The sequence below is a fragment of the Suillus discolor genome (genome assembly GCF_016758755.1).
Source record: "Suillus discolor strain FC423 chromosome Unknown F5147scaffold_11, whole genome shotgun sequence".
Classification (NCBI taxonomy): domain Eukaryota; kingdom Fungi; phylum Basidiomycota; class Agaricomycetes; order Boletales; family Suillaceae; genus Suillus; species Suillus discolor.
Genome location: NW_024541258.1, coordinates 701137 through 726690, shown reverse-complemented (window position 1 = coordinate 726690; position 25554 = coordinate 701137). Strand labels below are relative to the sequence as shown.

Here is a 25554-nt window from a genome sequence, read left to right as displayed (position 1 = left end):
ATTTTCTTCAAAAAATATATATGGGAGTGTGTATTATGTTTGGGCGAATCCAGATCTATCATGGATAAGGATTCTGTGCAGAATTGCGTGTGCTAGAGTCAATGCGCGGACTCTTGGGACACACGGACTCGTGGGACCATCTAGTATATGATGATCATGAGTTTTAACATTGAATCTGCATGCCCATGTCCATATCTGCTTTGAATGCTCTCGACAACCTTCTATGCGACGGACTTCACAAACACGCCTTCAACGATTCGGTTCCAGCGAGTACTTGAAGCTTTCGGCGCGCGCCTTGATTTCAAGTCTCGAAAGGCATCCAAAGTTATTTCAACTCAAGGCTCTCATATCTTTGCTTGCAGGAAGCCATGTGATCCTTCGCTGCAACAGGCTACCACAGTTACACCTCTAAAATTACTTCAAAAAGACCATGTGCGTTGCAAGTTTGAATATCCCTTTCGTCGCTCGAAATTTGCGTTTCTGGATTACAGGTCAAGGAATCCGAGGAATATGGGATTTTTTGATCGCAATCAATAAAAAAATTGAGGAGTGTGAGTGACAGTGTTGCCTATGGGACAGCATTTTCAAGATCTTCTCTGCAGCGTGTGATATCCACAGGAAGTTTTCATAACCTGCTGAGGTCCATGACCGTCATCCGCATATCACAAAGATAACCTTTTCCTCTTTGCTGAGGCTGCAAGGGTCTACTGCCCATGCTAAAGATCCAGGCGATAGAGCATGTTGCAGTGGTGGTCGTGGACAATATGGAGCAAATGGTATCATTTGCCGCAGTATCCTATTTCAATTTTAGTGCCGCAGCGCAATCGGGAAAGATGTGGTACTTTGGGCCGGTGCCTGAACGTGTGATTGATAGTCAAGGGGACTACTAGCGTGGCACTACTACTTCGACTGATAGCCCTTCAAATTGCAAACTTTCGTACTCCGTGCTTCGCTCTCCGAGATCAACCATCAACGATTTTACAGCCACTTCCATATCGATAGACCGGATTTCAAACAAAAGGGTCACGTGCGTGAAGTACCTTCAAATGGTCACTCGTTCGAGGCTCTGCCTGAACCGCCGTCACATTCCAGCAGCTGCGAAACAGCAATGGGTGACTATGTCTACCCATGTGACATCCAGTGGCATAGCACAAGCCACTCATAAGAGCCTCCTGTTGACCGAATTCTTCAGCTCTCTCGGCTCCGCTCTCGGCCTCTATGTCATACTTAGTACGAGATTCACTTTCAAATAGACCACATTGTCAAGTTGCTAACCACTATGTTGGACGATCATGCACATGATCAGTCTATATCACATCGTGAATTCAGGGTATACTAGTATGTTGAACCCCGCGGTTTTATCTATTATGAGCAACGCAAACCAGTGCTTAGTGCCTTCCAGTGCAAAGTCAAATATGTCATATCTAACATCCTGTGGATTTTTGTCATCACAACAGCAACGAATATCATTCCTTTATGTTTGTTTGGGGCATACAAGCGCTGGATGGTACTATATCATGCACGCATGCCTGTCTACTGGGTTCGCAAGCTCGCTCACATCTATTCCTCAAATACCATGACTCTAATCTTAAATGATCCCAGTTTGTGGCCCTTGATCAGTTCGTATCGTATTAGCAGCTATTTTATAGGTTCGTGGATGTCCAGTCGGCCGATATTCCGATCTAACCTGGAGTATGTTTTCGTAGTTGTCGCCTCTACTGGGGTAATGTACGATTGGGGTGAGCGACCTAGTATGAAAAACCGGAGATATTCTTACAGTATTTTTAGTACTAACTTTCGGACTGGAGGTATGTTCATGTCCATGACCGGAGCAAGAATCTCACTAAGAATTGGCTCATAGGTTGAACTAGTCTGGGTGAGCAGAGTGCCGCACTAAAGCACAACTCAAAAATATAATCAATTTGCGACAGAAGCAACGCTGGTCCCTTATAACCGTATTGTTTCTCAGTGTATGTGACTTGTGTTATAATTGTTTGTCAACAAGGTCGTGCTGACATGAAAATATCCTAGGTGCGCTATCTTGGAATATCATACTCTGTGTAAGTCTGGTCGACAAGGTAACTGGTGCTGTGCTCATCGACCATGTCTCATAATCAGCCTCTCTGTGTTATGTATGTCTCCTCATACATTATGTCTGTTTCTTTTGACGGGCTGCATGCAGTGAATGTTCCGACGATATCAATGACAGATGCAGTAAGTATTTCACAGCAATGCGTATCATTCCCGTCTAATTACCTGCACTCCCATGTAGGGGTGAGTGAGATTCTTGACCATCTTGTTAGTTCGATATACTGACTGCCACAGCTGTGAGTTGGTTTCGAGTGTTTGATCTCCTGAGGCTGACCACTAACATCGCTGAATTTTTGAGGCTTTATCCTGACCATCGCAGTGGATTGGATTGCCATGGTCGTAACTGCAATGCTGGGCTGTGAGTGAATACCTCGGTGATTTCGAGGTAACTGAAATATCATGCAAGTGATCATGCTCGTTCGGTTATATGCCATGTATCAGCGATCCAGAAATGTGCTGATACCTCTCGTTGTCATCTTCGTTTCCGCCATCATTTTCATCGGAGTGGCTTCCGCAATGACAATGAAGAATATTTCAGTGGGTATGTTTAATTATGGCTCGAAGACTTCAGTGCATCAGGCTCACGAATCAATACCAGAGGAGGCCATTCTCTTCGGCAATTATCAGTGCACAGCTGATTACAAGGGAGATTATTTACTTCTGACTTCAATAACTTGGATACTCGGCACTGTATGGGAGGTCCTCGCACTGTTTCTGGCAGTCTGGATTGCCGTAAAACACTTCCGTGAATTGCGACGCCATTCTGCAGGAGGAATTATCAATGACTGCTTCACAGTGTTGATGAAAACTCACGTAGTTTACTTTGCGAGGTGAGCTCATAGGTGAATGTGGGTCCCCTTGTCCGCTGACGTCCCGGACGTGCTAGTGTTGTTGGTGTTTCGTGCCTCGGTCTCGGTACTTTTTTTTCGACAATTTTAGCGGTATGTCGATTAGTTGCTAACATCTGCATGCGACCATGGTTCATCATTTATAAAGGATCCAAATTCCATGCAAGCCTATATCTATTTTGGGTTTCTTTTAGTGTTCCGTTCTGTGCAGATGTTCGTGCTAGGACCGCGCCTGATCCTTGGCGTTCGAGAATATCATGCCAAGCTCAACGTGGCCAACTCCGATTTAGCAAGCGGCATGGCTTCAATTGCTTTCCAGGAGGACGTGCATGTGTCAACCAGCAGTAGTGTGTAGCGAGAGATGCTCGATGTGATTTACACTCGGCAGATATTCTGCAGGGAGCGGGAGAGTTCGTTTTTGCTCGATATTTCGTTTTGGTATTTATATGTACGTGATTCTGTGTTCTGGTCAGAAGTATATTTAGATACAAATAGGTCTGGATAGACCAATATTTTGTTGTACTTATTTGATATATCGGCAAAGTGTTGGTTTTCTGTATGGATTATCTTTCGTTCAAAGTTCACAAACGTATGAATTGAGAAATCGTCACGGGAGCTGTGGCGACAGCTCGAAGTAGTTATACTTGAGGTGAAGACACAATAGCAAACACTTAGACGATCAAGCAATATCACCAGGTAATAGCTTAGTTGCAAGAACGCCAACTCTACATGTCTATCTACGAGGGTCTTTTATACGTTTCTGTAAGGTAACTAGTGTTGCCATGGCTCCGGCTTATTGCCGGTTTAACCATGGCTAGAGCTATGATTAGCCGAACTAAGTATTAGTTCCGGCTTATATAATTTACGGCTCGGCTCGGCTAAAATAGCCGCTCAAAGCCAGCTCAAAATAAAATTACTGAGCACCGGTCGCTGACTCACTGTAGCCTACCCAAGAATCAGAATCTTAGTGTTGCTGCCGAGACAAATCAAATCAAATCAAATCAAAGTATAACATTCTGGTAAATCAACAGCTTGGACTAACGAGTTCGGGAGTGGTCCAAGTCCTCATTGTTGCCTCAGTAGCGAAAGCAAGTGGAGAGTTGATTCATAAGGTTATTTATTGAGCTACGTGACCGCTAGATTGAACAGTGCTGCAGGTCCGGTCATCGTTCATCTTCGTCGCTCCATATCAGATCATCAACGTCATCTTCTGGCAGACCGCAATTGCCAGTTGACCCGAATGATGAGATGTTGTTTTGTCTACGAACATGATAATGTGTGAGGTTCTGAGAATCAGAGATAAGATCAGTTACCTTGCGAGCAGATCCTCAACACCCGCCTGCCCTGCTTCCCAGTCTACATGTACCCAACTATGCACGAGCTCACTGTCACGGTAGATCCAGTAATTCTCCGATAGAGATCTTGAATGTGCGGATGAGTTCTTGAATGGATGGATGAGAGAACGGCTATGATGAACATTAACTGTCGTTCGCGATTGCGTCGCCTTCGGTCATTCATACTTTCTCCATGGCAGCAGGTATCGAGCAACAATCTTTAAGCAAAGGCATCGATTGTGACAAAGCTGACACAGGTGATGAATTTGGCGAACTAGACAGTATTTCCTCGCCTGATGGTTTAGGTTCTTCGTCAGCCGGAAACTTGTTTGATGCATGAAGGGACTCGATATCGTTATCGTGAACTGGGCAGAAAGGACCCTTAAAGAACCTATGTTGGGCGTATGCGAATGCAGGTCTGTTCATGTCCCGTGCCAATATATCAGGCTTACGATACAAGACATAAGAAACTGGCGACACATACATCAGTGCAATGGAGAGTGCAATCATAACCAATGTGCCTGTGGGCGGAAAGTACCCATTACTCATGGTGTCCTGCAATCTGATTAAACTGTGATTGTCTTCGAACAATTCAAGGTGAGTACATACCACGATATGATAACTGTTTCTGTCAATCAAATATCTGAGGCCCTGACTCATGCCAGATTGCTGATTAACAGCCAAGTCGGTCCCCAGGATGCACAAGAAAGTACCGACAGACGCCGATCCTAGAAGCTATTCGATTCAGTCAGGATTCAAGGAGACCATGAAGGACGAATTCAACGCTCACCAGTCCAGCTCGCTGTTTCCAAATGACAAGTACTGCACTCGCGAGACCACAAAATGCTATGAGTAGCCAATTAACGAAGAACGCAGCAGGCTCGGGTACCAATAAAAGGTTATGCAGTAATACTATCCGTATCCCAATGGCAAGGCCACCCAACCACAAAACCGATCGAAACCAACGAGTTATAATACAATTTAGTTCTGAGTTTCAAGTTAACACAAATTTGACATTTCCGAACCGAATCGAATTCACACCGAGTTTAACTCACCTCAGGCTCAACAGCGACACTACACTAAGCCTTTAGCTTTCATGATTGCAACAAGCACGTCAAACACTGCGATGAGTCCGCCTGCTCCAGTAAGCGACCCTGCTGATGTTTGATTCATGTGCTAAAACAAAAATTAGCGCATATACCATGTCAGTCACTCGCTACGAAACAAATGCGAGCAGAAGGCAGTAGAGTTGGAGAGAGCATATATGGCTTCGCGAAGCCACAAATCAGGGCAGAGAGGGGTAGAAAGAGTGAATGTTGTCAAAAGGCTGTCGAAGTGGGTACATTGGTTGTCGAAGATGTTGGGTTGCGAGGTGCAGGAGCCGGAATGAGCTGTGCAGTGTGAAATGAAAGATGTGAGTATAGATTAACCATTGTTGTATGATATGAAAGTAAAAGCTGAACATGCAGCGCAGATGATAACAACAGTGTCACGACTCACAACTTAGATGCCCGGTCTTGGAATTGATGTATGAGACTGTCAAAAATTTTGCTGTAGCTTTGAAGCGTGCTGTCTGTTGCATCGAAAACATGCTTAGCGAGTGTGATTCCTATACAAACAGACAACATTGAGTCCCAGGAGACGAAGCGGTGGGATTGACTCACCGGCACTCTTCGGCCTGGCTGATAAAATCAGTGCACTCCAGGGTCTGCTGTGCTATATTCTCACATATCACTAGCGTAGATTCAAACACGAAGTCATTCAGGAAGTTCTTGAGGAATATACATGAGGACAGACATCACCTAGAACATGTGAAGCAAAATACCAATTGTCTTTACCATTGGATTCCTCACCTAGAAGCTCGTCTAGGGTGAGTTTGATGGTCAGATGAAAAATGCTAAAGCCAGTTGCGTAGTCACTGCTGGTGCCTTCGCTGCAGTCCATGTAGTTAGTTAGGGTGGGGGCGGAGTAGAGGGGAAGCTTAGTGCTCACATCCGGTTGTCCTCACCTAAAAGTTCATCTAGGGTAAGTTCAATGGTTCAATGAAAAATGCTAAAACCAGTTGCACAGTCCATGTAGTTAGTTAGGGTGGGGGCAGAGTACAGGGGAAGTTCAGTGCTCACATCCAGTTGTCCTCACTTAAAAGTTCGTCTAGGGTGAGTTCGATGGTTTGACGAAGAATGCTAAAACCAGTTGCGCAGTCCATGTAGTTAGTTAGGGTGGGGGCAGAGTAGAGGGGTAGTTCAGGGCTCACATCTAAATCATATATGCCTCACCTGAGAGTTTGTCTAGGTTGAGTACAATGGTTTGACGCAAAATGCTAAAGCCAGTTGCGCAGTCACTGCTGGTGCCTTCACTGCAATCCATGTAGTTAGTTAGGGTGGGGGCAGAGTAGGAGGGAAGTTCAGTGCTCACATCTGGTCGTATTTGCCTCACCTGGAAGTTCGTCTAGGGTGAGTTCGATGGTTTGACGAAAAATGCTAAAACCAGTTGTGCAGTCACTACTGGCGCCTTTGCTGCAGCTCGTATGGATAATAAAGATATGTTGAGAGGAGAAATAAATTGATAGTTGAGGTCAGTCTAATGACAAAAGTAAGATGAAAGGAACGGTAAAGGTAGCAGTAAACAAGCAAGAATTAAGAGATGAGCATAGATATGGTTGCGATATCATCTGGAACATCATCACATTCGTCCTCCGCGATGACTCTGAGAAGGGCCTCATAATCGTGACCACTGTTACGCTGACCGTCGGTCGGCGTGTGCGAACTAGGATAGGTCTTCTCAGCGACGACTCGAGTGAGTCTACTGAAGCTGAGGGTGGTCTGGCCTTGACGGAACGTCAAGGATTCCTCCGGCGATCTCGGTAAGACGGCGCTCGTCGAGATGCAGGGCTAGCGGATATGTGCTAAGTCGTATGGGGGCGACTTAGAAGTGCGGTCTCACACAAGGAAGCTGGTAAGCTTAGATGAGCAAGTTCTGGGGATGAACCTAGTAGATTAAAGTAAAGTCTAAGTACAATAATCTGTGTCTACTTATAGGGAAGTACTACAAGTATTCTAGCTCAGTCTGTAATCAATAGTATATCGTAAATCTATGATAGCAAGACATGAGGTTCAGATAAGATACATGAGGCTTAACCTCTGATCAAGCATGCTGCACCAAGGGCAGCTGCGCATAGGTACAGGAAGCGCCAGACGTGCTCCGGATCTTCATGAAGCGACATGCGGTATGCATGCGCTGATCTAGGGTGACCATGAGGCGTACAGCCTCCATGGACCAGGTACAAGGCCGTCTAGGCCAGGGGCGGGGTCACAGCGGTCCAGACCACTGTCTTTCTAGGCGCGGGGAGTCTAGCAGAGCGGGGGCAGGCGTAGGCAGAGCTGGGGCTCCTTTAGGTGTTACAGATGCCTGTAACAACCACCAGAAGTAGTTCCACTAATGGCAGATATCAGTAAATCACCGCCAGATGCCAAGAGATCTTCACGGCTCGCAGAGCCAATGGCACACATCAAGTTATACTCCATATCCCTTTGGGATGCTGCCCAACCCTTGGTGAAGTGCAGTTGCTCTTTTTTCAGCGCAAATTTCACCACCTGTAGGGCTTCCATCAAGTGCGGGCTGAGATGATTGCGCTTCTTGGTAAACGTATCACTGCTGGAGGAAAATATGCGCTCGCATGGAATGGCAGAGGCCTGAATGGGCAGAAAGTCCATTGCAATCTTGTAGAGCGTCGGAAACATTGGTTCCGAAACCTAGTTCATCAATGCCTTGTCATCAACAAAACCTGCAATAAAAATATAGGACTCTTACCTTCCAAAAAGATAGTAGATCTGTTCCTGTGGGGCTAAGAACACCCATACTATAAGCATTGAACTCGTCTTCGACTGATTGGGGGCCACCCTGGCGACGCGGTAGTATGTTTATCTCAGGAAGTCCATAGATTGTTGAGTTCAGTGTTGCAGGGCGTAGATGAGGAATTGACTGATCGGACTGCATGGAGACATTTGTTGTTCTCTTGTTCCGCATCTATGGGACATATCAGTCCAATGACTGGCTGATGTTATTGTCAGGCGGACATACCAGTTTGAGAATGTAGTTTTTAGCCTCTGTGATTCGCGGGATTGTCCAATGTTCATTCATCCATGATAGACGTCTTGTGGGGTCGATGACTATACATGATCATGAGAATTCACCTTGATCGAAATATGTGGGACTGACACATTGCAACGGCATATGCGCCTGTGAGGCTCATTCGGCCATCATACTTAGCTGCCCAAGTTAAACCTATGCCAACCAAAGGTGCACAGTGTGGGACAAGGTCTGCCACAAGGTTCCATCTTTGGATCAACCCTTTGAAGGCTGGAATGGTGCTGCTCAACAAAGGACTGGTTTTGCTGGACATGCATTGTTGAGCGTGGTGCGGTGCCTAATGTAAAACAGTAAATGTATTATACGGTTTGGACATATTGAACATACCTCTAGAATAACCTCAAGATCCTGCAGGACTTGCCAATCAATGGGGCTCAATTTATAATGGGCTATGCTGCATTGAGCGGGAAGACCAATCCAATGATTGATGGCCTGGGTAACTGTTAGGCTGTGTGAAAACTTTAATGAGATGAAATGTTACCTGTCGTAGAATTCTCAGATGATTAAACATGATGTATGTTGAATCCCAACGAGTAGGTTCGTCACATAACAATTCAACTATTGGGAGGGTCATACGCTCGCTCTTGTCATTTACGAACCATCCCTCTGCATTGCCAGAAGTAATGGCAGCTCGGAAACTATCACGACGCTGGCCTGATGCACGGATCACACGCACAATATTTCTGGCCTGATCGATAACTTGATTTTGTAGAGCCTTGACGTACTCCACCTTCTTGAAAGTGTAAGGGCCAGCTACAAAAGTGTCAGCCAAATGTGAAAAGTCTACAGTAGAATGTTCATCGAGGATGTGTTGGACGCAGATGTTCACTATATGTGGAAAACATGGGATTCGGTGATCGACCGCGTCAAATTCAATCCCATCTTTCCGCAATAGTTGTGAGAGTTTATCCATCGCAGTCTTGTTATTGCTGGCATTGTCCAGGGTAAAGTGTCCAATTCAGATGGAGTGAGAGCATGCAACAGAGTACAATAAAACTCTAACATTATGTTTCACTTCTGCGCAATCAATCAGCTCCAAGATTTTTGAACCAAGTGCCTTCCCTGTATGACTACCAGGGATATGATGAAAAGCTATTAAAGTGGCCTTCAAAACAAGTGCCGCGTTCTTGTTTTCTTTCGCAATCCAATGCGCGGTCACAGCAAGGAAGGGTCGGAGCTTAGAATCGGACCAGATATCAGATGTGAATGAAATTTGTCCTTGGGCGGCCTGCAAGAATATGAAAATACTATATACAATTGGCAGCCATACACTTACAGCGAGGTCAAGTTTGATGGCTGTGAAATATTCATCCCACGCATCGATGATCAGTTGCCGAAATTTTGTACGATGGGGGATATGGGAATCCTTTAAGTCTTTCTGCAAGAGGCAGAGCAGCCGACGAAATTCTGGACACTCAACAACACTGATTGCCTAGAGATGGTGGTTAATGAGAGTACATAGAAAGTAGACAGTACTCACTTGGTCGTCAGCTACAATAAATTTCGCGATCTGCCTATGCATCTCCTCAACAGAAAATTCTGGTAAGTCACGATCCAAAGATGCTGACTTCCCAACACCGGGAAGTGAACCACCACCTCTGGGATTGGGGGGAGGTCCGAGTGTCTTGATTGAACAAGTGGGATCTTTGAGTTGTTCCTGCATCTGGGCGAAGGTCCAGCCTTCATTAAGGCAGTCCCCTACAGCATGTATGCCGATCAGCCATTGCTGCCTCTCGGATTCCTGGAGGTAAAGGTCGATATGGACCTTGTATATATGGGAATGAAGAGGGGTGTTGCTCGTAGATGGACCATAAATAGTAAGGGGACAGGATGAGTCGATCTTGTTTAAATCCCTAGCAAAAGGGGTAAGAAAAAGCAAAAAAGACTCCCAGATGTTACTCACTCACATGGTACACAAATGCGTTCGCCGGTGTCTGAGTTCTTCCTAAAGAAAAACAGTACATCAGAAGTAGTCTTAATTCCTCTTTTTTCATGGCAAAGGGATTGGTGGGGAGAGTGCTGGTCGTTATCTGTAGTGGGCTTTGGTGTGTGTGTGCATTGGGTATGATTCCAGGAGGGTCATTGTCGTCTTCACCGCCACTGACATTATTAATGTCAATCCACTCGCCATCGTCTGGACGAGTAGCTGCATCATCCTGCCTATATCTCCGAGGAGGCTGTCATTGTCTCCTAGGGCGATGGAGGGTAGTGGCAATTGCAGCAGCTGCAGTGGTAGTTGCAGCAGCAGCAGGTGCAACAAGTGCAGGAGTGACAGGCACAGGTGCAGGCGCAGGTGCAGGAGCAACAGGCATAGGTGCAGAAGCAGCAGGAATGGCTTCAACCTGGGGGATATGAGGGTTTTTTCGACGACAGCCACGCATGTTAAGCAATAGTAGTGCTGGGGATGTAATGAGAAACATACCTGTCTAGATAATATATACCCTTGTCCTGGGAAGACCCAGGAAAATACTGATGTGCACAATGGTACAGAATCACCTGAACCTTAGTGTTGAAAGATCGAAACACAACGATTAAGACATGTACATACATTTCGGTTAGCAGCTCTCAATAGCATCACAACTCCTGGCGCTATGTCCCTACTGTATCGGCCAGATCATAATGTTTGATTCTTGAATGTAGACTGAGGAGTGGGAAAGACAAGCTGATCACATAGAACATACAGTCGTAGTTGACATTCTCTGATCAAAAAGCGAAAGTTTGACTTCAATGGGTAAAATTGAGGTGATCATCACAAACAGTGTTGAAAGGGCAGATCAGAGCATTGTGGTCGTGGGATAGTACATGTTATGATGGGGCATTGTGACTCGTGAGAATCGATACTCGGGAATTACACAGCATATGCACAGACCATGTGCTATATATATACATATGTAGATACTATCAGACAACGTCACAAACATGCGCAGGCGTAGTACCACAAAAAGAAAATTAAATACCAGACTATTCAACTCATTTCTTTATCTGACACGAGGTGGGAGTGGTTGCATGCATCAGGGTATTATTGCGTGGACGTAACCTTGCAAACGATGAGTTGGTGAGTTCGGTTGTGTAAGGATAAATGAAACTACTCACACACGAGTTGATCTACGAAGAGGCATGGTCTTCGGCAGACATAGGGGTACTGATTCAGAAGCTCAAGAATATTGAGGAGAAGGTGCGATAGGACAATCAAATTCCAGGGAGCATGTAACTGGTGCAGGCCCTGCAGTGCGAAGATCATGAAGCAAAGAACGGAGATGGTCATAATCTGGATCCTCGGAGAATGAGAGAGAGCATGAGTAGACGAGAATATTGGCGAATGCAGTGGGAATTCCATCACACAAATCAGTGATGGTGGTATCTACTTTCTGCTCGAGTATCGAGGAGCTGGAAAGCTTCTCATCGACACTGTTTAGCCATGGAAGGGAGCCACGCAAAAAATAAATCAACATATAAGACAGTGATTCAAGATCATCATGGCAACCCAGCTCCAATCCCAAGTGATTGTTGATTGATGCAAACATGGGGGTACCTGTGAGATGTCGACCTCGGCGAAACGGGATGTGAGATTCGGTTGCAGCGTTCCAATACCTCTTTGCAATACCGAAATCAATGATATAGGTAGTTTGCCTCGAATTGTCCACGAGAATGTTCTGCGGTTTGATATCGCCATGAACATAGTCATGTGAATGAATGTACTCGAGACGTGACAGCTGAAAAATATATTAGTATCTGCAGTGGTCCACGACAAATTTGAACCAAAGTACCAGCTGTTCTCCCAAGTTCACAACAGTGTGAAGGCTAAATTTTTGGTTGCATGTGAGGAATAGATCGTGCAGCGATGGCCCAAGGAGGTCGAGGGCCAAAGCATGATATGTTGACTCCCTGCTGAACCAAAGGGCGCGGGGGATCCTAACTCCACCTTTGAGTTTCTTTAGAATGTGGTGTTCGTGCTCCACGGAAGATGGGTTATGGGTGACCGGTTCAAGTTTGATAGCAACGACATCATCATTGAAAAAGTTATGTGCGCGGTACATGACAGCTAGTGATATATGTTGAGAACCTGAGTATAAATCAACATCATACGAACATACCATATGAACCTGACCCCAACACATCTTCCAGCCTAAATCTACCGTCAATACGAATTGGAGCCTTATTCATGCTATGCGATAGGACTAAAAATTACAGTGACAGATACAACATGCACACCACACATGACACGGAAAGAATGTTGTCCAAATTTCATGTGACTGAAGTCGACTGAAGCCAGCTTAAACCGGCTCAAGTCAATATTTCTGGATAAATGGCTTGTCGCAGCTAGCAAGTCGAACCAAGCTGGACAACATGGTTCGACTTACGAACTACAGGTGTAGCCGGTAAAAGCCGAGTCAGAGCTGAGCCGAGCCGTGACACTATTAAAGGTAACACGTGAAAAGGGGGGAGCCAATAGGTATAAGACGCGCTGCCGCGCGGGACAAAATGGAATACTAGAACAATCAGATGTTTTGTAAGTGCGGAATCACATGGTATAATGAAGGGACTTGGATAGTGGTGTGCAAACGCCACATACCCCCCTTCAGGGGTTGTCAAACCCCTCATTTCTTTCGCCCCTTGCCCTTCTTGCTGATGCTCGCCGTCTCACCCGCTGTAGAGACTCATGCCTCTCCTTGTGCAATATTGCAGTTTTCACCAAGGAGTATACAGCACGAACTTGTAGCATCACTCTGTATGCTTCCTACAGCTATTCCTACATGAGGCGCAGCTTTCCCGCGCATCGCACAATGTGCGCGCAACTTCCCGCACTTCACGATGTATATGCGTGCGCGCTTTCCCGCGCTTGAGCGCCCTATATCGCCAGCCATCCGGAAGCATCCATCCACTGTCCACCAAGTTCCCTAGTGCGTATATGTCCATTTCTCACATTTGCATATTGTTCCATCTTTATTTTTATCATGGACCCTTACTTACATATATCCTTACATACCTTACTCGGTAGCGCTTCGGCTCTGCATGACAGCGCTTAGGTGCCATACTTAAGCGCCAGCAGTACATACTATTACTCACTTACTCACCCACCACAAATGACAGAGGACTGAACCACAACAATACCCATTTACTACCCAGTAGAGCCTAGTTGAAATCTATTCCTTGGCACCTCGCATATAACATCTCTCAGCTTGCATCTCTCACCTCTTGCCAAGTGTCTAATCATCACTTAAGCAAACTCACTCTTACTCTCTCTTGTTTCCGCATACACGCGTGCGTATTCCTGCGCTTCGCGCATTCTCGCGCCTCGCGCGCACCTGTGCTTTCCCACGCTTCGCATTCACCAACCAGTAGCGCCTTCGGCGCCTACTACTAGATCCTTGCTGTACTCACTTCCCCTTTAGGGTCGAATGCACTTGTCATCTCAAGTATAGCAGACTAGGCAACGCGTGACCTTACAACATTTATAGATACAGTCAGGAGCATTGTTCGTGCCTCGCTGTATTGTTGAACCTTCACCGCCTCTACTCTAGGTTCAACCTCTGCTGTGTTGTCCATGCGGACATCCCCCTCAATGGCTGCGCCCAGGTTGACGACTCAACTAGAGCCGCCCACTGCCAGGGCACGCGAGCTGGAGGGGGTGTTATTGGTGTTAGGAGGGGGGTGAGGAACTCCGGGCGTGTATGACAAAGGTGGGAAGGGTCCCCGTCTCTTTTCCTTGCGTGCTTTAATGGCCTCGTCACGACGCAAGTTCTGACGATGGGACCTGGCTAGGTTATCCCACAGAGTGTCGTCAATAAGCTTGGCCTTATGCTTGTTAAGCCAATGACCCCCGTCCGGGTCGAAGGCCGGTTCAACGGTGGTGGTGACGGGCTGAGCCGCGTCAGGAAGTGTGGGTGGTGCTTCATCTTCCCCGACTAGGAAGGGGACAGTAACTGCGGGTCCGTTGACCTTGACAATGTTGTCGGCGTCAACGGTGGTGAACTTCACGAGAATCTCGGGCTCGTTGAAGTTGAACGTAAACACAAAGTCGTCATAACCAAGGGGGACAGGGTAGTCAGCACGGTCTTCACCAGAGTGTAAGAGCGCGTCATAGGCGACGAAGGACTTCACCTGGTTCCGGGTTACAGAGTACAGGCGAGGAGGGACATGCATATCCGAGAACGAGTAAAGGCCTCGTCCTGCGGGGATAACGTTGTGGAAGGCAGGGTTATGCATGTGGGATGGTGGTTGTTCGTCGAGATGAAGGGATGTCAAGAACAGTTGGATGGTGGAAGGAGTATTTGTAGGGTGCGGAGTGAGACATAGGTGCCCTAGGAACACCTGGGGAGTGTCAGTTGGTGCCTCCCCATTGCCATCCGCCAGCTCACCGATGGTCTCAATGCCAATAAGGTTGAAGTAATCTTTCAACGTGTCAAGATGTTCGACCTGACTGTATGACAGCCAGGTCCTATCGCCCAACTTCCAGAGTATTTCGAAGTCCGTGTCCATTTTGGTGCCTCGATGAGACAGCACCTGATTGATGGCCCACTCCCACTCCACGTGGTCATCAAATTCGGCCACCTGCATTTCCAACCTTCCAGGAAACCTTCGGTCATCATTGGGTACATGGATCCATAAGTACGACGAGTGGAATACTGGGTGTACTCCTTGCTGTTTCAGTCTATCCGGTAGGTCCAGACGATACAAATTGTTCTTAAAGTCCTCCAGTATCCGGTATGGACCTATGTACCTAGGTATGAACTTTCTTACTAATCCTTTCAGGAAGCTAATGTTCTTAGACGACACATATACCAGATCGCTGGCTACAAAGGGGCACGCCCTTTGGCATTTGTTTGCCTCAGTCGTTTGCTTCATGCGGGCTGCGAGTATTGCGTCGTGTGCGGTGAGTATGGTTGCCTTCAGTCTCTGGGCATACACCCTGACTCCGGGGTATTCTGTAGGCTCTGGTGTCTCCCATATCAGTGGTCTCAGCATACGTCCCGAATTCACGAAGAACGGTGGGTAAGTCGTCGACTCATTATGCACTAAGTTGATCGCGAATTCTATCGCAGGTAGACGTCCTACCCAGTCCGTTTGGGTGGGTGATATCGTGCTACGGATCATCTGACCTACTGTGCGGTTCGCGTGTTCGGTCGAACCGTCCGTTTCCGGGTGGTACACACTAGACATCCGTTGTTTGATGCCGATCAACTGATTTAGACGCATCCAGAACCCACTTGTGAATAGGACATCTCTGTCGCTCACTATCGACTTGGGTAAGCCATGGTGTTTATACACCTCCGCGAACATTAACTCAGCCACCTCTTTTGCATTGTAGTTTGTTCGGCTCAGCACTAAGTGTACCATACCGGTGAATAAGTCTATTATCACTGTTATACTATCAAATTCACCGTCTTGGTTAGTTGACAGCGGTAGTGGTCCGACAAAGTCCACTCCTATTGTCTCCCAGGGCTTGGATGGGACATTTAGTGAGTGTAACAGTCCATACAGCCTTTGGTTCGATGGTTTACTCTTTTGACAGGTCCGACACGAGGCACAGAATGCCTGTACGTCTGGTACTAGAGTTTTCCACCAGACATATTCCCTTAGGTACGACATTGTCTTTCTTGCGCCTAGATGTGCTAACAGCGAGTGTGCTTGATCTATCAGCACTTCACGCAGTTTTCTCTCTCCAGCCAGGATGTCCAGGATGCATAGCAGCTCCCGGTCCTGCAGCCTCAACCTCAGGTACCCGTCCTTAAGCTCAAAGTTCTTGTAGGAACCGGGTGAGTCCAAGATGGTTTTGAAGAATGAGTCCTCCTCATACCGTCCTTTTACCTCAGACAGCATGGCTTCCTTCTCTGGGTAGGTGATGGATACCTTGGCCGGTTGGAACACTGGCTCAGTCAGACCTTCCTGTAGGTTCTCAAACTCCTCCCTTGTCAGGTTAGAGGTTTCTGGGCGCGCTTCCCCCACTTTGTCTGGTTCCATGCTTACAGGGTTTGGCTCCTTTAGGTGCTCCCCTCCCTCCTTTCGTTCGACTGGGCCTTTTAGGACGAAACAATCCTTGACCTGCCGCACGAATTCCGCAGAAGTCTCTGGCCTCCCTGTCTCAGCTGGTGCAATCTCTTGTCACCCCCGGCCAGGTGAGCTCGCCACCTTCGTAGTGGGCAGGTCGGCTTGATGCGTCCTTGGCTTTGTAGTGGGCAGGTCGGTTTGTTGTGACCTGCTGGTCGACAAGGTGACATGGTTCCTTGTGGGGTTGCCACGTCTGCCACCCCCATCATCCTTTGCCAGGTGTCCTATCTTGGCGGCCACCTGTGTGCTTCATCTGGGGGTCTCGGCGTCTGCCTCCAACCCCACAGTCACCGGCATAGTGACTACACTGGCCACAGCAGGTGAGATCGTGTCCCCATCCAGGGACACATACTCACTCAGTGCCCTGACCATGCCAGGCTCGTCGAATTCGTACATTCGAGATAGCGCATCCGGCAGGACGTTTTCCTCCCCGGGTACATACTCGATATTGAAATCGAACTCACCCGTCATTTTCTGCCAACGTGCCTGTCGCCCAGACAGGTTTTTTTGGTGCATGAAGTGGACCAGACCCTTGTGGTCCGTCAGCCAGGTAAAGTTCACCCCCTGCAGGATGTCTCTGTGGCGAGTCATCATCTCCACCCCAGCCAATAGCTCCTGCTCGTGCACAGGGTAATTGCGCTGGGCCGAGGACATTTTGGCGGAGTAGAAGGCTGCCACCCATGCCATTCGCCATTCGTCACCTTGGGCGATCACTCCGCCAACTCCGGTGGCGCTGGCATTGGTCATCATCCATACTTGCGGATGACCAGGTGAGTAGTCCGATGGCATCTGACTATGTGATGCACAAGCTGACACGTATCGTTTGACCTCGTCGAAGGCATGCTGTTCCGTGGGTGTCCAACAAAAGGGCACGCTGTCGGCTGAAGCTTCCGACAGCACTCCCAAAGGTAAGCATACCTTGTGAATGTCATCCGCCAGGTACACGACTGACCCAATAAAACCCCTGCAGAGGGTACGGTTAATGGGGACCTTCCAGGCCAGGATCTTGTCGACTTTGGCAGGGTCCATATGGATTCCATCCTTCCCAACGACGCGACCGAGGATTTTGATCTCGTCACATAGGAACTGCAGCTTGTGTTCGCTAAGGTAGAGCTTCTCCCTTTCCAGGATTGCCAGGATCTTTTTGATGTGGTCAATGTGCTCCTCCAGTGTGTCCAAGTACACAATGATATTGTCTAGGTAGACGTCCATAAACTTCCCAATGTGTTCCCCAAACAAGTGGTTCATCAATGCTTGGTATGTCGCGGGAGCGTTACAGTCACCCTGCTGAATGACTTGACTGACCATATTGCCATCAGGCGTCGTCACCGCAGAATGAGGTACGTGCTCAGGTATTATCCGAATCTGCTCGTACGCATCCTGACCATCTATCAAAGATTTGTATTTCTTCCACGACACATGGCGTAATATGCCTTCCATGTCCAGCAAAGGTGACGACAGCTTCTTTGTATTGTTGTTTCGTTCCCTCAAATCAAACACAGTCCTCAACCGGTCCGATCCAGGCTTCTTCAAGAACAACATTGGCACTGTGTTACCAGCACTTGTGACTTGCCAATGCCCTGATGCCAGGTATGTGGCCCTCTTTTCTGCCCACTGAGGTCTCATTGCCTCCGGACAGCGAGACAGTCACCAGTGGTAGACCTTAGTCTTGTCTATCAGGGGGATGGTATGATTGATGGCTCTCAGAGGTGGCAACCCGGTCTCAGAGGCCTTGACACACAACGGCCACGCTAATTCCTTCAGCATGTTGTGTACTTGATCGAGCTCTCCCGCGTACAAGTCCGCGGCGCGCGATTCCAACACGGAGACTTCGTCTCCCTTCATGGGCACCAGCATGTTGCTGCCCATGATGACCTTGGGTGAGTTATATCCCACTGACACCTTGTGTTGATACAAGAAGGGTGTACCTAATATGAGGTCGTAGTTTTGCAGGTTTATAACATCAAAGTACCGCTCGTCGTCAATACCTTGGTACTGTAGATGGGCTTTAGCCCCGTAGTTGACCTTGGAGCGCGAGCCTTGCACAGCCAACTGAATGGTCAGTGGTTTTGCCAATTGGCACAGAGGTATCCATAACTGCTCCACCAGTGTTAATGACATGAAGTCAGCCAGGGATCCGGTATCTATTAGCGCACGTGCGGGACATTTGTTGATGTGGACGACGACTACGATCAGTTTGGGGAGCATACGCGTAAAATCGCGCGTTAACGCCGTGTTTCGTTGTAAGGCAGGGTACATCCCAGCCAGTACTGCTACCCCGTTCAGCTCCACGATGTGCAACAAGTCACCAGCCTTCCTAATGCCCATAGGTGGCAGCAGCTGCACCATGTATTTAGCCAGCTTATCCAGCTGGCATTCTATGTCTGATAGCAGTCCTCTTTCCAGCAGCCTGAATAAGTCCCATTCACAGGCCCACTCCTCTACTGCGTCCTGTAGAGCATAATAGCCTTGGGTGAGCCTTTTTGCGTACCAGTTTGATACATTGAACTTGGTATTCATCAGCATCTTTTCGGATACATTGGCAGCGTATGACAGGACTGTGTCGTATACCTCGTAGAGCCCTTGGCCCACAAAGTTGCATTCGAATCTCCTTGGGACCTTACTGTAGAAGTCTAGAGAAGACTCAGTGGGAGTTAATAGAACAATGCTATATTAATATGTACCTAGAGAAGACTAGGTAACATTACATGTCAATGAGTGTGTCAAGTACACGATACAAGATACTCACCTCAGTGGGAGTTAATAGAACAACGCTGAGGTGGGAAAAGGCGCGAAGCAGGTACATATGGGTCTATGGAGGATCTGTGGCTGAGTGGCGATGGTGCTGTATAGTACATAGCAAGAAGGAAGAGAAACGACATATCAAGAAGTGATCAAGAACGTGCTTATGTCAACACACCCCCTCACCGAGACACCAGGCGCAGGCCAGGCAAGTGCCTCTCGAAGAGGGGACATGCAAGCGCTTTAGTAAAGATGTCTGCGGTGTTCATGTGGGAGGGAAGCCACTTAAGTAAGAAAGTCCCTTTTTCGATGTGCTCACGGATGAAGAGGTAACGAATATCAATGTGTTTCGACCGGATGTGGTTGCGTGCTTCAGTGGACAGAGAGATGGCTCCTGTATTGTCCATATAGATGAGGATGGGGACGGTGAGCGGAACGTGGAGCTGAGTGAGGAGAGACTTCAGCCAGAGTCCCTCCTGGATGACGTGCGTAACAGCCATGTATTCCGCCTCCGTGGACGAAAGCGCATGAGTGGATTGCTTTTTGGACACGTGCGCGATGATTCCCCTGGCGAAGAACCAAACGTAGCCAGAGATGGACAGTCGATCATCCGGGGAGCTTGCCCAGTCCACATCGCAATAAGCATGAAGACCTTCATTGATCTGGGCACCCCCATAATGGAGATGAAGATTCTGAGTCCCGGAGAGGTAGCGAAGAAGTCGTTTGGCAGCAGCGAAATGCGCGAGTGAAGGATTCAAGTTGTGCTGAGCGAGGGAATTGACTGCATAAGATATGTCAGGGCGGGTGCACACTGCGAGATACAAGAGTTCCCTAATGAGTTTCCGGAATCTGCTGGAGAGGTTCTCAACGGCGTCATAGGAGTCGTACGGTTTCCTGAATGGATGGTGAGGGTCAAGTGGGAGACGGACGGGGTTACAGTTCAGGAGACCATACTCTTCGAGGAGGTACGTGATATACTCCCCTTGGTGCATCCATAACTCAAGGGTAACGAGGTCCCACTCAAACTGGATGCCAAGGAACTTCTTGACAGGCCCCAGGTCTTTGATACCAAACCGGTGTAGGGATTCATTTCTGGCTGGGCTTGCAGAGACTGTTTTTACCTTAGTGTTATGTTTGCACTTTTGTAGCTTACATAATCAAGTTACCTTTTCACCAGTTCTACTATGAGTCTGAGTATTCAGCAAGTTTCTATCATATTTCCTCTTCTCTGAGCCTTGAGCCTGGTCCAGAAACCCTTTAGGGTCGAATAGCAGCTAGGTTCTGCAAGACCCAACATTGTTCAGACTCACCATCTGAATTGTTGTACCTTCACTGGCTATCAATCTTGCGCTTCATGGAGGCGAGGAAGGCAGGGGAGTTCGAGGTGCCGAGTCCATTGTCGACATGGAAACCCACTATGCAGATTGTACGCACTCTGGCAGTGACTTGGTTGAAGAGAAAAACTGCGTGATCAACTAGGCAGCGCGAGAAGCCCAGCTCGGTCATAACAGCACGCACCTCTTTATACCATTCCATCGCAGATTGCTTAACCCCATAGATGGTACGAAGCATGTGCCATACCTGGGTACGCCAGTCCCCCTCCTCAAAACCTTTCGGCTGCCTCATGTACAACTCTTCTTTCAACACTCCCCATAAGAACGCCCTTTTGGCGTCGAACACGTCAAGGTCCCAGCCGAATTTGCAGGCAAGCGCTGCGATAAGTCGCAGGGAGGCGGTTTTAGTGATGGGGGCAAAAGTGGCACTGTAGTCGACCCCAGGAATTTGAGAGAAACCCTGGGCGACGAGGCACGCTTTGTAAATCAGTCCTCCCTTATCGTCCTCCTTAAATTCCAAAACCCATCTGTTCCCGATCGCTCATCGTCCCTCAGGCAGCGCAGTGACCCTGTAAACCTTCATCTCAGACATAATCCCAAGCTCCTTCTTCATTGCCGTGAGCCAGTGCTCACAATCCGGACGCAGCATCGCTTCCTTGTAGGTGGCTGGAGGAATCTTCATGTCGTAGTCCGTGCTCAATGGATTGCATTTGCGATCGCTGCGAATCGTAATGTTCGCCTGCTCCTCAATGACGATGTTCATGAATACCTCAGGTACGTCTGTGTTGGGCTCTATTTCTTCCAGGCTGGTTGGGATGGAGGGAGTCTCGTCTGGTGGTGGAGCATCTGCTACTGCTGGCACCCCCTCAATTGCCACGCGACGCTGATGTACGTCGCGAAGGGCCTCAAGACGGGCATGGGACGCAGCAATGTCATCCTGAAATACACAGCCAGCATCTGTGAGATTGCGCATACGAGTGGACCGGCAAATGGGCAGAGGGGAAGAAGGAGTGCAAGGAGGACCAATGGCAATGGTGAGGGTGGGGAGTGGACTGGAAGTGGGCTGATCACCATCAGAGTCGGAGTCAGATTGAGGAAGAGAGACACTGGGCATATTCTCGTCAAAGATGACATCCCGGGCGACGAAGAACGCCCCAGTGTCTCGGTCGTGAAGGCGATACCCTTTTGTCCCCTCAGGGTAACCGACAAAGATAGCATGACAGGAGTGGGGCCCTAACTTAGACTGTAATTCCGAGGGGATGCGGGCGAAACAGCGTGCCCTGAAGATGCAGAGATGGGAAAGGTCAGGCTGACGGCCATTGACAAGCTCGAAAGGCGTGGTACCCGCAACCGGAAGAGCACTAGATTCTGACCTATTCCACAGGTAACATGCTGTTAGCACTGCCTCACCCCACATGTTCGCTGGAAGGCGGGCAGTCTCCAGCATCGCGAACAATCGGCCCTCCAGGGTGCGAATAGCACACTCTGCTTTGCCGTCTTGTTGGTGAGCATAAGGTGCTGAGAGTTGCCGTTCTATGCCGGCTTCCTGCAGGGCACGCGTGAAGTCATTACCAATGAATTCTCCCCCATTATCAGACCTAAAAACCTTCACAGTGCGTCCAACGTGATTCTCCCAACGAGCGCGGATTATCCGCCACGCCTCCAAAGCCTGATCTTTGCTGGCAAGGAGCTGAACATTGAGGAGATTGGTGTGGTTGTCGAGAAAGATGATGAAGTGGAGTTTGCCATGAGGTGTGACGACTGGGAAAGGACCACACAGGTCAGAATGGATGAGGTCGAGCATTTGCTTTGCTCTGGGCTCAGTGGAAGGAAGGTACGGCCGACAAGGATGTTTGGCGACAATGCAGGACTCACAATGCTGCAGAGGCGTGGCGTGTGTGACTGTGACACCTTTGGCTATAAGAGGAAGTCGCTTGATGGCATCACCACCCAGATGGCCCATGCGCGCATGCCAAAGATCCCACGTGACAGGAACATGCGCAAACACTGAGAGCTCTTGAGGCATTGAAGGAGAGGCGTCTTCTGGACGAACAAACCGTAAGTCAAGGAAAACTAACTTCCCAATCATGGGAGTCTCCCCGATTGGTGTTCCCCAGAAGGTGAGCTGACAGCGCGCAGGAGCAGGTAAGAAGCTGACCGCCCAGCCTTTCTCCACCATATAACCGACAGACAGGAGGTTAACCATGGTGCCAGGAGCGTGGAGACAATTAGTAAGACGCATGCGATGTGTCTTGCCCCCGATCGTGAGATCTGCGACGCAATCTCCGCGACCTGAAGTGGGAAGACGCCCGTGATTCGCCATTTTCACAGTTACACAAGAATTGTCAGCGTAAGTCCAGAAGAATTCTCGGCCAGTGATTAAGGTGGAGGTCGTGCCAGAGTCAAGGATCGTGGACATCAACTGACTTATGATACAGGCCATGTCATCTGCGTCTGGCAAAGCATCGTCGTGAACCTCCTCGATGACGGCACATGCCAAATCTGAGCTGGACTGAGTGGTGGGAGCAGGAAGTGTGGGCACATTCGGTGTGGCAGCAGCGGTGATCTCTTTGAAGGGCTTTTTGGTGCAAGTAGGATTGCCTCCTTTTACTTCCATTCCTCCACCCGTTTGAATTGCCTTTGAGTCTGATATGGCATTAGCATATTCAGAACTGGGTCCGGAAAGCTTGTGTTCCCCTCGGATTCTGTTGGCTTCTTCCGAGAGGTGGGCTGCAACAGTTGTAAATGTCATTGCCAGAACCGCAACTGCTGTCGTGCTGGTGGAGCTTGCTGTGAGAACAGAAGCACAGGAGGTGCTGTAAGATGTCATGGTCATGCATTTGAAGATGATCCATTCCGGAGTTTGCGGCAGTCCCTGCAAAAGAAGAAAGACAGCTTCTCCATTGGTGAAGGTAATTGCCATTTTGGCAAACCATCGTCTCGCATGTTCGAAGACGCTGATATAGCGCGAGACATCGTCCGCGTCTTTAAGCTTTTCAGCGAAGAGCTGTGCTCGTAATTCGAATTGAGAGCTCATGTCTAAGCGTCTGAAGTGCATGGCAAGGACATCCCATTGCTCTCGAGCAGTGGACGACTCATCCAGGAGTCCTTGGACGATGGCCGAAAGTTTTCTGCAAATAATGCCTTTCGCTTGCGTGTCCTCTTTGATCCACTCAATTATGGTTTGCTTTTCAGCAGCAGTGGGACTTCCGGCTATAGCGGGGGAGGGGATTCTTGACGCATATTTTGCAAAGTTGTTGGGGTCGATACCAATGCTACAATGGTTCCATAACCCCTCCCCTTGCAGAGCAAGAACTACTCCTCGATGCCAGCTCGGGTATTTGTCTGCGCCTGTGAGTTCAACAATGAAGTCATATCTCCCCATATTGGAGAATGATCTGCGATGATTTTGAAATGCGAGTATTTGAAAGAGGGATGTGAAATTGAGTGTCTTCGTTCTTCGGTGAGCTTGTAGTATAGACTTCGTAAATTCTGGGCTCGGCTAAAGCCCAGGGCTCATAACCTGTAGAAGACTCAGTGGGAGTTAATAGAACAATGCTATATTAATATGTACCTAGAGAAGACTAGGTAACGTTACATGTCAATGAGTGTGTCAAGTACACGATACAAGATACTCACCTCAGCGGGAGTTAATAGAACAACGCTGAGGTGGGAAAAGGCGCGAAGCAGGTACATATGGGTCTATGGAGGATCTGTGGCTGAGTGGCGATGGTGCTGTATAGTACATAGCAAGAAGGAAGAGAAACGACATATCAAGAAGTGATCAAGAACGTGCTTATGTCAACACTTACACACTGGTCCATCATACAGGTAGTCGGTCTTAGCGTCCAAGAGGAAGGTGGCGTGCTCTGCTAGCACGTCACCCATTGACCCAGACCTCCAGGTGCGTTTACGTTCCAATGTTCGCAGCTCACACCTACTATAACCACGTCGCAGGCCCATATGGCGCCAGTACCATCGGTCAATCTCAAAACACGGGTTCATGAGCAAAGTGACTGGCACAGTGAGTTCTGGTTCCAATCTACAGAACTTATCCATGACAACATATTCTGCTTCAGACACCTGGTACAGGTAGAAACGGTCCGCAGCCAGTGAGTCAGGGCAATCGGGCAGGTCACCTGGGTAATGGATCCCTGATAGCAGGATCCAGGCGCGTTCGCCCAGTGGGTCGCCCATTCAGTCCAACACCACTTCCCCAGAATCTTGGGGTTGTGGAGCGATGTCAGTGACTCCCATCGCCCCCACGAAGACCTCATTCCCAACCTCCGTGGTGTCCGCCAGCTCACGCAGACGTTCCACCTCACCGATATCTACGTGGATGCCGTAGCTGGACACGCCCGGAGGCTTCCCAGGTGAGTTGGATGCCACATTGTTCTTCTCTGGACAGTGTCGGGACTGATGCCCCAGTTGCTTACAATGGAAGCACTTGCCCTCCGCAGCCAGATGATCGTGCTCCTCCTTTGGGAGGGGTTCGAATCGCCAACTTGTTGTTCCCTGGGGTCTGTTGCTTCCCTCGGCCCTCGAACAGCCCTTGTCCTTGGACCTGTGGTCCTTGGGTCAATCCTTCCTGTGATCGTGCTTACACGGCCCTTTGCCATCCCGCCCTTTCGCAGGGGTCACAGATGAGCTCTCAAGGGTCGTTGTGCCCTTCTTCGCCCTTCTTTCCCTACCAATGGGTACTGACTGTGATATTTCTATGATTTCAGCCGCAGCAAGTACCTCGTTAAGTGTGGATACTTCCGGGTTCAGCTCCTTCTTCCAGAGCTCACGCTGGATGTCCGTTCTCAGACCGAACCACAGATGTTCGACTCGCTGCCGTTCGTCTATGTCGCCTATCATGTTCCAGAGTTTGCTGAGCTCATAATAGTAAGCCCGTACTGTCTTATCGTTCTGGTAGCATGTTTTAAGCTGGGCACGCAGTTCAGTCCGGAAGTTGACCGGGAAACAGTGATTAAATAGTTCGGTAAAGAACTCAGGTAGTCTCCA

General features: G+C 48.5%; 4 protein-coding genes across 4 annotated transcripts; all 4 read right to left on the bottom strand.

Annotated features, from left to right (window-relative positions):
- Positions 1–4102: 4102 nt before the first annotated feature.
- Positions 4103–6479, bottom strand: F5147DRAFT_650332 (uncharacterized protein; the record flags this gene model as incomplete). The annotated part of the gene is made up of 12 exons (XM_041433440.1): positions 4103–4199; positions 4253–4380; positions 4460–4664; positions 4758–4828; positions 4883–5008; positions 5064–5185; positions 5617–5664; positions 5774–5882; positions 5938–5951; positions 6127–6206; positions 6266–6281; positions 6413–6479. The coding sequence occupies 12 exons, from the start codon at positions 6477–6479 to the stop codon at positions 4103–4105; spliced, it is 1083 nt and encodes a 360-aa protein (XP_041296245.1).
- Positions 6480–11577: 5098 nt separating this feature from the next.
- F5147DRAFT_570806 (kinase-like domain-containing protein) lies at positions 11578–12586 on the bottom strand (the record flags this gene model as incomplete). Its single annotated transcript, XM_041431012.1, has 3 exons — positions 11578–12135; positions 12190–12464; positions 12517–12586. 3 exons carry the CDS (start codon positions 12584–12586, stop codon positions 11578–11580), a joined length of 903 nt encoding a protein of 300 aa, XP_041296244.1.
- A 1422-nt stretch (positions 12587–14008) lies between these two features.
- Positions 14009–14566, bottom strand: F5147DRAFT_650330 (uncharacterized protein; the record flags this gene model as incomplete). The annotated part of the gene is made up of 1 exon (XM_041433439.1): positions 14009–14566. One exon carries the CDS (start codon positions 14564–14566, stop codon positions 14009–14011), a length of 558 nt encoding a protein of 185 aa, XP_041296243.1.
- A 9782-nt stretch (positions 14567–24348) lies between these two features.
- F5147DRAFT_571101 (uncharacterized protein) lies at positions 24349–24744 on the bottom strand (the record flags this gene model as incomplete). The annotated part of the gene is made up of 1 exon (XM_041431033.1): positions 24349–24744. The coding sequence occupies one exon, from the start codon at positions 24742–24744 to the stop codon at positions 24349–24351; it is 396 nt and encodes a 131-aa protein (XP_041296242.1).
- Between the last annotated feature and the right edge of the window lie 810 nt (positions 24745–25554).